The 15,223-nt window shown below is 40.0% G+C and overlaps 1 protein-coding gene across 1 annotated transcript in view; it reads left to right on the forward strand.

Moving 5' to 3' along the window:
* Window positions 1-500: 500 nt before the first annotated feature.
* The window catches only part of LOC101478712 (deoxycytidylate deaminase), a 29,505-nt gene continuing 14,782 nt past the window's right edge, over window positions 501-15,223 (forward strand). Inside the window, exons 1-6 of the mRNA XM_004562234.5 lie at window positions 501-932; window positions 7,282-7,429; window positions 9,402-9,539; window positions 11,014-11,202; window positions 13,119-13,217; window positions 13,861-13,932. Coding sequence (XP_004562291.1) covers window positions 841-932; window positions 7,282-7,429; window positions 9,402-9,539; window positions 11,014-11,202; window positions 13,119-13,217; window positions 13,861-13,932 — 738 coding nt within the window. The 5' untranslated portion in view covers window positions 501-840. The remainder of the gene's footprint in view (window positions 933-7,281; window positions 7,430-9,401; window positions 9,540-11,013; window positions 11,203-13,118; window positions 13,218-13,860; window positions 13,933-15,223) is intronic.

A 15,223-nucleotide genomic window follows, 5' to 3' on the forward strand; every position in this document is an offset into this window, starting at 1 on the left:
TATGTATTTAGCGTAACAAAAGAGCAGATAAGCTGGCTAAGGAAGCTATTACAAGAGTAGATATTTTAGTAGATATATTAGTTTGGAAAATAGTACATTATGAAAAATGGTGTGGAGTAATGAGGTAAAAGGTAACTGTATAAAATACAGTTGGAGTTACAAGACAGAGGAATAAGTAGGCCGGAGGGGATAATAATAAATAGAATAAGAACAGGTCATTGCTCTTTGAATGGCACTCCTTTCAACATGGGGAAACATCTAGCTGGTTTATGTAATCGGTGTAATGCTATAGAAACAATAGAACGTGTGCTTATTAGCTGCCGGAAATAAGTCAATCAAAGAAGAATATCGAGTGTAGAAATGGATACTAACAGGGAATTGAAGTTTGAGAATGTGGTTGCTCAGTTAAATCATGATGAAGGGAAAGGAATTTCGTTTCTGAGAAGTACCAAAGTCATCAGGAGCATATAAGGAAATGATGTAGCAGTATAGCCCAAGAGATGGCAGTAGTGCAACATTGTTGGATGCAAGCTGCCGTTAATAACTAAGGAAGAAGAAGAAGAAGAAGAAGAGCCAATCGAGCGTCGCGTTGTTGACGACCCGGGAGAAACAAAACTAGCTAAAGGAAAAGGAAAAGCGGCAGAAGAATGATTCATACGAGTTATGTCTCTTTGTGGAAAAGAGGATAAAGGAGTGTTAATAGAGCTTCGACTTTTTAAACAATCAATTCGGCTTCTTTAAATTTGGCGTTGTCACAACAGAGAAACTCCTTCGTACCTTTTTGGGAATAAAGCGGGGATTGGTATCAACGGGCTCTTCTTTCTTTTACATCTATTTAAAATGTTGTCTACTGGAGATGTTCAAGGTTATCTCCGTAAACTGGAAGCTCTCCTGCGAGTGATCAAGTACCCGGGATACGTCGACTACAATGGGTAAGCGTCACCACCGCCAGTCCCTTGTTACTAAAGAGATCCAAACTAACAGTATTCGCGTTACAATGTTTTATTAGTAATTTGTGTAAGAAAAACACTTTGATTAAAAACCACGGCTCTTCAGTTGTAGCATTTTTACTGCTAAAGGGTACAAAGCTCGTTCCCAAGAGTGCCTATTCGGCTCGACGCCATCGTTTTCCATTCCTATCTTCTTTGTTTGTTTGTTTTTAAATAAGATCCTTATTTAAAGATTGGTACAATACAAAGTAAAATGAAACAGTATTGCATTAAAGGTTTTGTACTTACAGAAACTGTACCAGAAACAAACAAACATTAGCCAGAACATACAATACACATACGCTAGGGGGAGAAGTTTATCTAATTAAACCAAAGAGCGGTGATTGAAGGATCTTCATTTTTCCACATACAACCATAGTTTTGGGTTAGCGGATTTCTTAATTGAATTAAGATATTGCAAAAACTCATAGAAAAGGAGGGATGTCTTCCTAAACATTTGGATTTGTGAATATGAAATTTAGCCTTTAAGATTAACAAGTTAATCATATCTATGTTGAATTGTCTTTGGTTTTTGTGGGGACCAAATAATACATGTTTCCAAAATAGTACAAAACCTTTAAATCCATCTTCTGAGATGAAGACACGTAATCTCTGCCAGAAGTTTTGTACAAGGGGACAAAACCAAAAAAGATGCATAGCAGATTCCTTACAAGTCTTACAAAAGCTACAGTTTGCATCAATGTCTAACTTGAATTTGCTTTGAAGATAATCTTTAGATGGGTAAATTCTGTGTATTACCTTATAAGAAATGTCTTTAACTTTGTTGGTAATTAAAAACTGATTAGGTAGTTTCCAAACTTAGAATATATATGTATATTCTGCACCACATCTCTGTGCGTTCATCATTTGTTTGAAGCCAGCTCACCTCCTGCAACCACTTTTCCGAGAATACGTGCTTCTTTTGTGGTTCGGACTCCTGACATTTCTTTGGAGGTGGAGGAACATCACAGTAACTGCTTAAAGGAGCTTCTTCGACATCTTTAAGAGTTCTAAACAAATGTCTGTCCTCCTCCAGAAAATCTTATGTACGCAAACACGCGTTGCAACTTCTTATCTTGTGCGCATTTTTTATTTTGACAGCGAATGCTCACCCGCGGACCACTTATGTGCAGCCCTGGTTATGCTATTCTGAAATAAAGGTCTAATAGATTTATTGTTGTTTTCAGAATACTTAGATAAGCATATCTTACCAATGACAGTTTGTATTGGAGATACCAACGGCATATGGTATGAAGGAATATTAGGTTTATTCTTAAAAAGCATACAAACCCCTGATGGTATTGAGCCAAATACTTTAGCATCATCGTCATGATTTATAGCTAAATTGAGATGTAGACAAAATTCTTCATTGGAGAGAAGCATACCATTTGATGTTTCCATTACATGTACTATCGAGTACAGCCTAATGTGCCTGAGGTCGTTATAGCAATGCAGTCGACCATCCCGTGACATCATTTGTATGTGACACGAACGCTAGAACAAAGGTGGATGTAATCAATATTGATATGAAGTACAATTAAGTATCCATCCATCCTCTTCAGCTAATCCTTTTCAGGGTCGCGGGGCGGCTGGAGCATATCCCAGCTTCCATAGGGTGAGAGGCAGGCTACACCCTGGACAGATTGCCAGTCTGTCTCAGGGCCAACACATAGAAACATACAACTATTTGCAATTACATTCACACCTATGTGCAATATAGAATTACCAATGAACCTAACCCCGCTAACTCCCAGAATATCACGCAAACACGGGGAGAGCATGCAAACTTCACACAGAAAGGGCCCGGCGAGGTGATGGACTTGAACTCAGGACCTTCTTGCTGTGAGGTATGCCACCGGGCTGCCCTAATGAAGTCTATGATATAAAATATTTTTTTGTATTTAATACATTTGTTATTCCAAATCAGAGATTTATGTCGGGAAAAATTATGTTTGTAAAGATGAAGCCAGCATGAAAATGCTTGTAACGGAATTGGAGTTTTGTTTGGGTGAGCAGGAAGAGCAGATCACCTTCTAATCAGAAGGTTGGTGGTTTGATCGCTGTCTCCTCCAGTCTGAATGGGCAATATACTAATACCAAGTTTCACAATGATCCATCGGAGTATGAATGTGTGTGAATGTTAGATAGAAAGCACTTGTGTAGAAAGAGCATAGAAAAAAGTGTTTGTGCAAATGGCAGCGAATGAGGCAAGTTGTGTAAAGCGCTACATAAGAAGGGATTCTGTCCCTCTATGTTTAAAAATAAGGTTTGGTATTAAATACCAGAATCTATGTTTGTCTCTAATGACACGTTTGATCCAGTTCAGGTTGAATTTGATGCTGAAAATGAGATATTTCTCTCTCAGACTGATATTGACAAATATGAATCCCCAGATAAGGTCATTACTACTTCTTTGGCAGGAATACCTTCAATTTCTTTATGGATACAAGCTTCTTTGAGAGGGAACAGGACACCTTTTGTTATTTGAAGTAAGACCTGATACTTCAGAGAAAGCATTAATACAGTTTTTTAATCTGAAACTCATCTTTCGAGGAGATAGCTGTATCATCTGTTAACTTCCTGGCCTGAGATGGCGATCCCTTCAAATGCATCATTGTCTTCCTTGCACAAAGCCTGATTAACACTCAACTATAATGGCATCCAAACAGAATTGAAGTCTTTCTGTAAAAATATAAGATAGTAATTTGACATCATTGTTAATTTGTGTAACTGGCCTCCAATTATCATTTTGTATCATTTGATTCTTATCAGGTTCAGGTGTAATTAAGCCCCGACACATTGGTGAAAGAAACCTACAAGCTTCTGTGGCCTCCTTTAAAACATTTAATAAGTCAGTGATGTGATCTTGAAAGAGCCTCTGAAATGTTCCAGTGAGTCCATCATCACTTGGGGATTTTTTCTTGTTCAGTTTACTGATAAACTGTTTGAGTTCTTTCAGAGATAATTCTTGATCACATCATTTCCATTGATTTTTGTCAATAATTTGTGCCCTCATTTTAATCTGTGTAAAGAAAGGTTAAGTTTTTTCAGACTGTAGCTTTTGGTAAAATCCCTCAATAACGACAGAGATTTGTTGAGTTTTCAGATATTTTCATTGTTCGTTCTAAGTTTATGTATGTGGTTGATTTCTTTTTTCCAGTTGGTGTTCCTTTTGCATTGCTCCATCCATTTACTTTGAGTGCGACAATAAGCACCCATAGCCAATGCTAATAAATAAGATTTAATTCAGAGAGTAGTGAACTTCTCATGCTCATGAATAAAATAGATTTTGTTTTAAGTCTCTTTTCTTTGACTTATTCCTTCCTTCTCTTCATTGCAGAAATGTGATATTTTGTGAATTGCCAGTGCTTTCTTAAACATTTTCTTCTGTAGCGTTTCTCCAATTACTGCTAGTAATATTTGTCTTTTTTAGTGAGCATATTATTATGAATATTATAAGCGTATTACTTAATTTCCATTCATAAATGCTAGATAACATTCCAATGGATGCAGCCGTTCCAGTATTTTGCTCAGGGACACTTTGACAGGTGGGCTCGTGGAGCCGTGGATCAATCCATCAGCCTTCATAAAGAAAGACAGCCCACTCTTTACTAGAGGTGGGAATCACCAAACATCCCACGATACGATATTATCACAATACTTAACGCACGATACGATATTATTGCAATTTTTTAAAACTATTTTGCGATATTCAGATTCTGTACATGAAGGTAAACTTTATCAATATTCATTTTATCTAATAACAAAGTCTCACACTCAGTCTTTCTCTCATCTCAGTCAGTTTTATTGTTGACAAACTGAACGGTTTGTATTACAGTCTAGTCCAACTTAACTGAATGCAACCATCTGGTACAATTACAGCTATTCTGAACTATGCAATTTATGAAAACTATGCAGCCCCTTCAGCAACTGAAGAATTTGAAAGTAAATTAAAACAAAATATAATTTTACGTTAAATAAAAAAGTTTTAAACTTAATTAAAATAAAACATGTCTTAAATTAAAATAAGTAAACTGTCATGTTTATTGCTGCCAAAAAACAGTTAAACACATTTGGACAGTGAAGGAATGTCAGGATTCTTGCTCAGAAAAAGGATCAACGTGCTCTGAAGTCAGAGCACAAAAACCTTTTTTGTTACAAAATATCGATTTCTGCTGTCCCTGTATCGATACATTATTAGCAAACAAAATATCACGATGCTACACAGTATCGATTTTTTTTCCCCCACCCCTACTCTTTACCTGACACTTGCTCCCCCCAAGCTGCACAATAATCTTTGTGAGTGGAGCCTCTTAGTTTAACTGAGCTTGAATGGATCGCCTTGATGTTGCCAGTTAAACACTAGGTATCACTGTTGTCACAAAATGAACCCTGCAGATTTTAACACGTTCTACGTAGTGTGGTTGAAGCCATCCTGATAACCTTATCCCACCGACGATGTGGAGATCCAACTTTTTTAGATCCAATTAAAATCAAGGCAGTCAAAAAGATGCTGGAAAAGAGGAGAATTCTTGGAACAGAGTTTACACTGAATCATATGAACAGCAAGAAAATACATACAGAGTATAGCAAGCAAAGCAAAAATCCCGGGGTGCACAGCCTTAAGCACAGACAGCAGAGCGACCCAGAGATGGACAGCAGCAGGAGAAAAGGGAGTGCTGGGGTGTCCTCTGGTCCCCTAATATAGGACCAGTATCCCCGCCCCTGCTGCTGGGTAACTTTCCCACCCGTCCTCAGGCCAAACACAGCTGCAGGGACGGGTACCGACAAAAGTCTTGGCCAAAGGCCAGTCAGCACTCTGACTAGCCTTTTCTTTGGCTTATCACAATAGGTCAGAACCAAGTCAAACATTGCACATTAATCCCAATGATTAAATCTTACAACAGGCAGTCAGCATGTGGCATAATCTTATATTATACATGTAAATAATACCTGACCTAACTACATAGGTTACATGCTTATTCTCATTGTAGGCTTATAGTAGGGGTGTGTGTGTGTGCATGCACGGGCGAAAGACAAAACACTGACTGGCTGCTCTCATCAAAAACAAGCCAGTCGTGTAGCTCACCATTGTCAGCTTGTTTCACGTTTTCGTTAAAAAAAAAAAAAAATCACAGTTTAACTTTGGGTTCTTCCCTTGACTCGTCCCACTAAACTCCAGAAATGTAAATCTACATTTCAAAAGCTACTGTTGAAATTTTCCTCCTCCTTCCAGAGCCCCTTTTCCATTAGCACCTCCTCGGATCGACTTGTTTTTTGTAGCCATTTCTCCCCTTGCCGGGTTTCAAAAATGGCAGTTTTAATTTTTGTGAACAGGACGCTCTCATGACTCATCGTGTGACGCTACTGACCAGCCAGTCTGACGACGTCACATTTTAGTATTTGCTCGGATCGCATAGTGGCATTTAGATAGCAGAAACCCAGGCGCATCTCAAATTGAACGTATTTTTCTGTTCAAATTTAAACCCGCCAGTGGCGAGTGCTAATTTCCACCCCTGCCTGTGCATCAAATGAATGTTAGGTCCAATGTTTCTTTTTGTTTTGTTTTGGGGGTTTTTTGCCCTTTTTTTTTCTAACATGCTCCACCCAATACTGAGAAATATCTCTGCACCTTCCAGGTTTTTCCAGTATGTTTTTTTTGTTCAGCACTTTGGTCCTTAGCAGGTTGTTCACAATTCTGGCAATAGACTGGCTGCTCTTTGTGAAGACTGAAAGATAAATGTTTGCCACTTAAGGCCATGCAGACCAAGTGTCAGCCTCACACCGGGGTTCCAGTTAAGCAGAGGTTGTGAATTGGTATCAGAGCACATGTGTGTATTCTGCAGCTTTGGCAGCACCGCCCATCATTTCACGGTTCTTGGAATCATTTGTAAGAAATAGTAAGAAAATACTTGGCTTGTTCTACATGATTAAGTATGTGTGAATGTATGTTAATAATGTAATAACAAAACAACCAAAAGCCTGTAATACCCCATAATACTACATTTACCATTTTGGGAAGATGCAGGATTGCATGATTGCATGAATTTGTACATATTCTGTAAGTATTTATGTTGAATGTAAATTTGCACATAAGACAGATGGTTGTACCTCTGTCAGGTCTGTGTAAATACATATCAGATATACCAGATGAATAAAAAAAGAACAAAATGTAAATCTGAATGTTCTGAACGACCTGATTCTGAAAAGCGACGAATGTGTAATCAGCACAGCAGATGGATTTCTGTATCTGCTCTAATGCTGTGAATGCTGTTGTGTGTTACTCTGCCAGGCTGTCCAAAGGAGATCCATCAGCTTTTCTGCCAATACTGAGTTTCACTCTCACCTCCTTCTCTCCACCTTTTGCTGAGCAACTGATGGCAGCTGGTTTAGAGCTGACGGGTAAAACTGACCTCCGCTTTACAGAGGCCGTTTATAAGGTAACAAATTCCTGTGTTTAGAGTGTTGTCTTTTTGCTAATGCGCAAAAACTGTTCTACTGATTGAGCCGCCCCTTGTTTCTCCGTGCTTCAAAAGTGCTGAGGTCTGCGCCCTCGGGTTAGATGCCTCTGTCAGGTCTGTGCTAGACACAATTTAAGTTTGATTCTTTGTTTCTGTTATATGTTGACAAAGCACTGGTTCATCCCTCGAGTTAGGCCGCTTTTTATGCTCGAGTGATTTACAGGTTGGTGTTAAGAGGCTTAACAAAGAAAAACCATTCTTCTGAAAATGGTCAGATACAAGGACTTGAGTGGAAATGAATGAAAAAGCCGCCAACGTTCAAAGAAAAAGGCCTCAGGAACTATTACTCAAGACCACTGTTAAGAAATGAACAGAAGCTTATTGGAATAAAAAATAAGAAAGAAATGAAGGATTGCTTAAGAGTTTTGCAGAGCACTATATGACAACCGTTCAAAGATGGTATTGACCTAAAAGTGTTGACCTACCATTGCCAAGAAAATGGGTCTATTTGTGTTACTCTGTGTGAGGCCTATTTCTGTGATTAAACATTGTTACGGGGATGCAACAACAGGAATAAAGGATGCACACAAACAGACTTAAGAAACAGTATGTTTGGTATAGGGAATGAAAAGCATGAGGAACTCACCCACATTAGTTACAACACAGAACATTTATCTGGTTCACCTTGTTGTTTGTTTCCAAATCCTGTCATGCTTCATTCATTGAGTTATGTTACGTTCAGTAATCACACAGTTAGCCTTTTGTTGTGTGAGGAAAGCAGTTATTACTGAAAGGAAAAAAATAAATATAAAGAAATGCTAAATATTAGGAAAAGGTGTATGGATAAGAACAGCTCTTATAATTTCATTGCACTGAAGAGTAGATCTGATGATGTCAGAGCGCTGCAGCAAGCAGGAGGCTAATCACTGACACAAAGCTGTCTGTGGCTGTAGCTTGGTATTTGTAAGGATAATGTGAGACACATTTAAAATAATACAACATCGTTTGTCAGTAGTTTTTACCTCTCAGTAGTAAAAAGCTGGTGGGGTGTTGTCGTCACCCTTCTACCAAAACCTTGGACAAGTTTGAATATCAGTGATGTCTACCTCCAGGTCAGAGGTCACGGTTTCTGAAAATCGTGTGAATGAGATCACTTGAGAGCAGGGTGATGTAGGGTATTGAAACTGATGCTGTAGGTGTATCTACGAGGATGCTGAGCGGTACCACTGGTCACTGCCAGTATTTTCCACATGTGTAGATATTATACTTTCACACGCTACACTTTAAGGAAGGCAAGCCAAAGTAAGGAAAGCTAGCCATGGTCACAAGCAAGGGTGCAGAGAAAAGGTTTGTTGACCAGGTATGTAAAGAATAGATATGAAATTAAAGGGTTTACATACAGTGTTAACATATGTTACACAAGGGATAGCTAATAGAGCTATAGCGTGCCCATTCCTAAACACAAGCCTAATGTAGCATTGCTCGATAATGTCATGTGTGTTTTAATCCAATAATGATAACGTTCACTGGGAACGAAAGAAGTGCTAAAAAACAGCAAACACCAAAAAATAAAGCATGAAAAGCACAGCAAAGACTGCAGTTTAGATCTTTTTGTTTTCAACACTTCAGCTCAGTATGTGCTTCACTCTTCATCACTGTCAGTATGTGCTTCACTCTTCATCACTGTCAGTATGTGCTTCACTCTTCATCACTGTCAGTATGTGCTTCACTCTTCATCGTGGACCAGCAACAGCAGGAGTACACACAGACTGGCTGTAGCACGTACTGTGTACACTGCCTCCATCTGACCAAAGAGCAGACAGCGAGCCCGCTCTCTCTACTTTTAATCCCATTTACAGTAGAAAAGTGCTTTATAAGAAAGTCCATTCAGTCCTGTAACAATGTGTCCAGCTTTGTGAGTGTGTTTCCTGTCTCCGTTTTGTCTGTCAAGGTGTTACGAGATATCTTCCAGTATAAGCCCTTGCTGACCAAGCAGCAGTTCCTGCAGTGGGGCTTCTCTCAAAGGAAAATCTCTGTCATCTGTGACATTATTAATTTGGTCCTGCAGAAACACAGCCAGCTGAAGAAGGTACGAAACCTGCCATTTGTTTTTATTTCCATGTATTTGCCTCAAATGGAGAGCGCTTGTTCCAGAAGTTTCTGTAGTGTGTTTGAGTTTGTGTTTGTTGCTGGGTCACAAGTGGCACACTGTGTTACACCAGTCATTTCTCACTCCAAGTTTCTCAAAGCAAACATTTAATATATGACTTGTCACAAGATATAATAATATCCAAAGGTACAGAGAGTTGCTCAATGTTTTATTCCTGAGTAAAAAATACTGTTAACTACTCTGAACAGGATCTCCACAGGGACCAGTATAGCTCACTGGTTCAAGTAGGTGACCCATATGCTGCACGCCTACTGGAGAGGCAAAGGTTTGAATCCTTCCTGAGGCCATTTCTTGTGTCTTCTCCCTGTTCGTTCCCAGCTTTCCCGTCTTTTCTTCACTGTCCTGTCTCAGTAAAGAAAGGACAGTGAAAGAAATAAAGAAAAGCCCCGAAAATAGCCCCGAAAAAACCCCCCCAAAACATTTGAATGGCTCAGAGGACAAACCACTGAGACACACACAATTCAGCTGAGTAACAGTGTAACACAGCAGTGTAATGTACTGATTATTAGTTACTACATTAAACTATAACTGTTACATACTCACCACAAATCATATGTAGTATAGGATGAATATATTAGGCCAAAAAAGTCTAATATTAAGAATGTTTCTGATGATTTTTCTGAACCAAATACAAGTGTGTTGACTTTTAAAAGTCAGACTTGTTTGTTCTCACAGTGATAAATAGAAATACCATTTGTACCACAGTTTGCAGCCACACAGAAAACAGCAGAGGTGCTAAAGTGGTCAAATACACTGTCATTTACTTCATTGGCATTCAATACATTTCATAACATCAGAGAGCTGCCTTGATATTCTCCAGCAGTGGAAAAAAGAGACAAATTATGGACATGAGATGGGGTGGTTGCTGCTGAATAATCGTGCCAGTGGACCTGCCAGTTAAAAAATAAAACAGAACTGCCACCCATGTGCTTTTTTTTGTTTTTGCCAGTTTAAAAAATGGTAACAATAAAGTACATATGCATTTCTTCCACTGTATGGTACAGCTCAACCCCACTCGTGGGCCATTTATCAATATGCGTACTTGTGTGTTCTTGTGGACTTTGGAAGCTTCATCAGTCACAGCCCATAGTTCCACCTCACAGTGTGAGAAACGGTTACCATACAGCAGTCCTGTAGCCCAGAGTCGAATGCTCTGGCACCTAAGTCTGGTGTGAAGTCGTACATGACCAGCTGATGTCCAGAGAATGGCATAGCATTGTACACAACTGTACATCAGTGATGCAGTTTACTCAATGCGACAGGCACTCAAAGAAAGTCATGTCTTTGTTAACTGAAAGCCGTTCACAGATGTTTGGAGGATCACGTTTACAGAGAGGCGTGACGATAATAATGTAACATTAACAGCTGATCGTTGTGTTTTTATCTATTTTAGGTATCCAGGAAGTCATTTGTCATACATCACATGGAAAATCCTATGACATCTCCCACAAACTCCTCCCATACTGAACCATTGTCCTTGTATAATGGAACATGTGCCTCTGGTGACGTACACTCCCCTGATTCTTCCAGCAGTGACGCTGCAGAGCTGCCAGGAAAAGAGGATAAGGACAACAGCCTCCATGTTAGTGAACTCCTGTGACAGATGTTGGTTATTTGAGATTTTACTAACACGTGACTGCTAACCATGTGACATTAACTTGTCTCCACCCGTGAAAATCGTGATGATAATTTAGAATAAAATGAATAAGGCCCAAATCACACAGGCTTTGACGATAGTCAGTGGCCATCTGGCAAGTACTGGTTGTGAGGGGGAAACTGGGTACTCCCTGACCAATTGCAAGTGGTTACTCGAGGTTGATGGGAACATCTCTGGTAAAGCCCCGGTCAGACAGACCTGTGATTCGCTCACCAGTTGGCAAACAGCACCGTGTGATTGATTTGTTGGCAAGCATGGTAAATGGCCTGTATTTGTATAGCGCTTTACTAGTCCCTAAGGACCCCAAAGCGCTTTACATATCCAGTCATCCACCCATTCACACACAGGTGATGGCAGCTACATTGTAGCCACAGCCACCCTGGGGCGCACTGACAGAGGCGAGGCTGCCGGACACTGGTGCCACCGGGCCCTCTGACCACCACCAGTAGGCAACGGGTGAAGTGTCTTGCCCAAGGACACAACGACCGAGACTGTCCAAGCCGGGGCTCGAACCGGCAACCTTCCGATTACAAGACGAACTCCCAACTCTTGAGCCACGATCGCCCCATAGTTGCCATAGTTGTCCGTAAGTAACAAATTTATTTATAAACACTCGCTGGCAACTCTCCAAGCTATAATGAATCTGTGGAAAGTGCAAATTGGAAACTGAGACCATTTGTGCTTTGAGAGATGTTGGGTACAGCTCTTTCACTTTGAAGCTTGTGTCACACTTTCTGAAGTTTTGCTACCGTCACCTCCCGCAGTCACTTACAACCAGTCGGGAAATGCACATTGTTTTCCCTAGCAGGGTGGGTGTATCATGTCCAATATACTGGACATTCTTTAACAAATGATGTCAAAAAATCTTAAAAGATTCAGTGCGTCTCAAAGTTTAATAGCCATGAAAGTCTGAGGATATGTTCAGGGTAGGTTGAACACATGTCAACACCATGAGTGGTGTATATGGCAGACAGGTTTTGGACCCAGTATGCAGGTCTCGAGAGGCAAAACCTGAACTCAAAAACGGCTTTATTGCATGTGACATTCCAGAAATGCAAAATAAAGAGCTCACTGGAGCCAGGAATACAGAACACTAGGCAATTAGAGAAAACCATGGCACTAGGTAGCAAAGGAGTCACACAGCAAAGAACACACATGGAGACAATAGAAACATGGCAGGTGATGAGGACAAGGAAGAAGAGTGGCAGGAACAAACTGGGAGACACTGGGAGAACAACTGAGCATTCATATGCTTACTTGACACAGACAAAAGGTCAAAATACATGGACACATGACTGACTGAGGAGATGAGAGTAACTACAGAGGGACACAAAGGGAACAAATAAGGCATGACAAGGCAACTGGACCTAAACTGGACATTGAAGCACAGGAGACAAAAGCCTACTTAAGTACAGGAAGTAACAAAACATGGAATCACAAACAGACAAAGCTACAGAAGCACAGGGACCACAGTGGAAACAAGATTCATTGGGGACCCTAAGGATGCAAAATAAACTAAAACCCAGAACTGAAGTAGATGAGAAAGCGCTCATCTACTTCGCTTAAAATATCAATATTGAAAAACGTTCAACTGAAAACACTGGGTCCAAACTCAGGGATGGTAACAAAAGCTCAGCTATGCAGTGTCTGGCCTCAGCAAGGTCAGTATTCTGGAGAAACGCCTGGAGCAAGGCAGGAAAACAGACAAAGCTAAGATACTCCCTACTTATTTAAAATATGTTGCCCTTTCTTTAGTCTTGTTTTAGTCTTCTCTCTGATAGACAACAGGAAAGAGAATAACCCGAGCGCTTCTTTTCTGTAATTATCATATTCTTTTCCAGAATGTGGGAGAAGTCGTCACCGTATCCAGAGAAAGCTGGGAAAAGCTGATAAGCAGAGTCCTGCTGTTGGAAACAAAATTCGAACAGAGAAATACAGAGGTAGGTGTGTGCACATGCTGTGACGTCTGCTTTTCTCCCTGTAATTCTGTTGATACGTGGCAATTGATTAGGGGTGGGTTTAAAACATTGATTTCCTGATTCAAATCAAATTTATATCGAACAAATGTAAACTTGATGCCAAATTGCAAAACTCTCAGCTGTGTCTGTAATCAAACCTCTAACTTTGCTCTGCTTCACTTCAGCAGCATCAGGTCATGTTCAGATGCTGATTGATGGTTTTCTTACGTTTTTGTTCTACTGCAGAATATTTTTAAGATTATCTGCTATAAAAAGCCAATCCAGGAAAATCTGCTTCATGTTTCTCTGTTTGATCCTCAGTCACTTTGACACAAAGGCCTCTGCTGTGATGCTCACACCTCTGATGAAGTCTCACAGTGTCAGCTTTGGTTTTATACATAGACAGGAAATATATTATAATTCTGATCATTTATAAGTGCATATCCATATTTTTATATCTGAGTCCAAATTTAATTGAATCGAATCAGGACCTCGTGAATCGGCTTTTTCAGATTAAATTAAACCACCTTTTCTAAACGATTGGTAATCTGCAACCAGTTTACCCAAATGGTTTAAAAATGGCCATTTTAGTTGCATCTCCTTTTGCCTTCTCGTCTTTTTTTAGGTGCACAATACACAGCCATGCCAGTCGTCTACCTCATCACATGCTTCCAGTTACACAATTGATCCTTCAAAGGTGAGTAATTTGCTCCTTATCTGTCCTGTGTTGTAGTCGTAATAGACCAAAGTGTAGACATGTGACCTTCTTGACTGTTTGTGCACTGAGTAATTTGGAAAAAAAGGTAATTAAGCTGAGTTGAAAACCTTATGTTTTCAAGCTTTCTCATGATTGGAATGAGTTAACCATACTTTAAATTTTGTGTTATTATTTTAAATTCTGTTCTGTTATGCTGTCTATGCAATTAAGTACCATTCATTTAGACCTGCTGGCACCTCCACGACTTCTTTGGCTGCGAGTCACAGTGACACGTATCTAAAGAGAAACCTCAACATGATATGGTAGAAATCACACAGTCGTTTAGGAAAATTCATTTGAGATGTTTGTAGTTTTGCTCAGTCACTAACATGGAGTGTTCTGGGATTTTGTGGAATCATTAAATCACTGCCTATAATTAAGTCTCAGGACACCTAATTGTACTTTATATCAGTCGCAAATAGAATAAATTTACACTTAATTATGTTTTTATATTTATGCTTTCCATCAGACTGTTCAACACCATCTGAGATGCAGCTAAAAAATACAAAACTGTCTTATGCTAATTTAAACGTTCATTTAATGGAATAAGTCTGTTGGCATTTTTGCCAGCTTTTCTTTTCTTTCTTTATAGTAGATTTTTTCCAGTCTTACTGTCTGACACATTTAAAGCTGCTGCTCAGTATTCAGTGGGATTGGTCAGATGTTGCCAGTGTCACCCCTTGCACGTGCGTGTACCTAGATTAGGAAAGCCAGGGTAACTTAACAGGTTGATAACCAGCTTCATGTGACCATTCACCGTGATTGCTGATGTTAGTGTCAGTGAATCCAGAACAAAAAGATACCCTGGGTATGTTAAACTTGCTTCCTGGTACAAGGCCCATATTTGGGCGTATGAGGACGACTTCTGGCTTATCTCTGCTATCACTACAGAAACTTATTTTGTAGACCAAACTTGGTAGGAAATCACCATTTACTGACCAATTGAGAACATTATTCCTGGATTTTATTTATTTGGGCGATCGTGGCTCAAGAGTGGGCAGTTTGTCTTGTAACCGGAAGGTTGCCGGTTCGAGCCCCGGCTCGGACAGTCTCGGTCCTTGTGTCCTTGGGCAAGACACTTCACCCATTGCCTACTGGTGGTGGTCAGAGGGCCCGGTGGCACCAGTGTCCAGCAGCCTCTCCTCAGTGCGCCCCAGGGTGGCTGTGGCTACACGCAGCTTTGCCATCACCTGTGTGTGTGTGTGTGTGTGTGTGTGTGTGTGTGTTTGAG

Source organism: Maylandia zebra, linkage group LG6, assembly GCF_041146795.1.
Source record: "Maylandia zebra isolate NMK-2024a linkage group LG6, Mzebra_GT3a, whole genome shotgun sequence".
Classification (NCBI taxonomy): domain Eukaryota; kingdom Metazoa; phylum Chordata; class Actinopteri; order Cichliformes; family Cichlidae; genus Maylandia; species Maylandia zebra.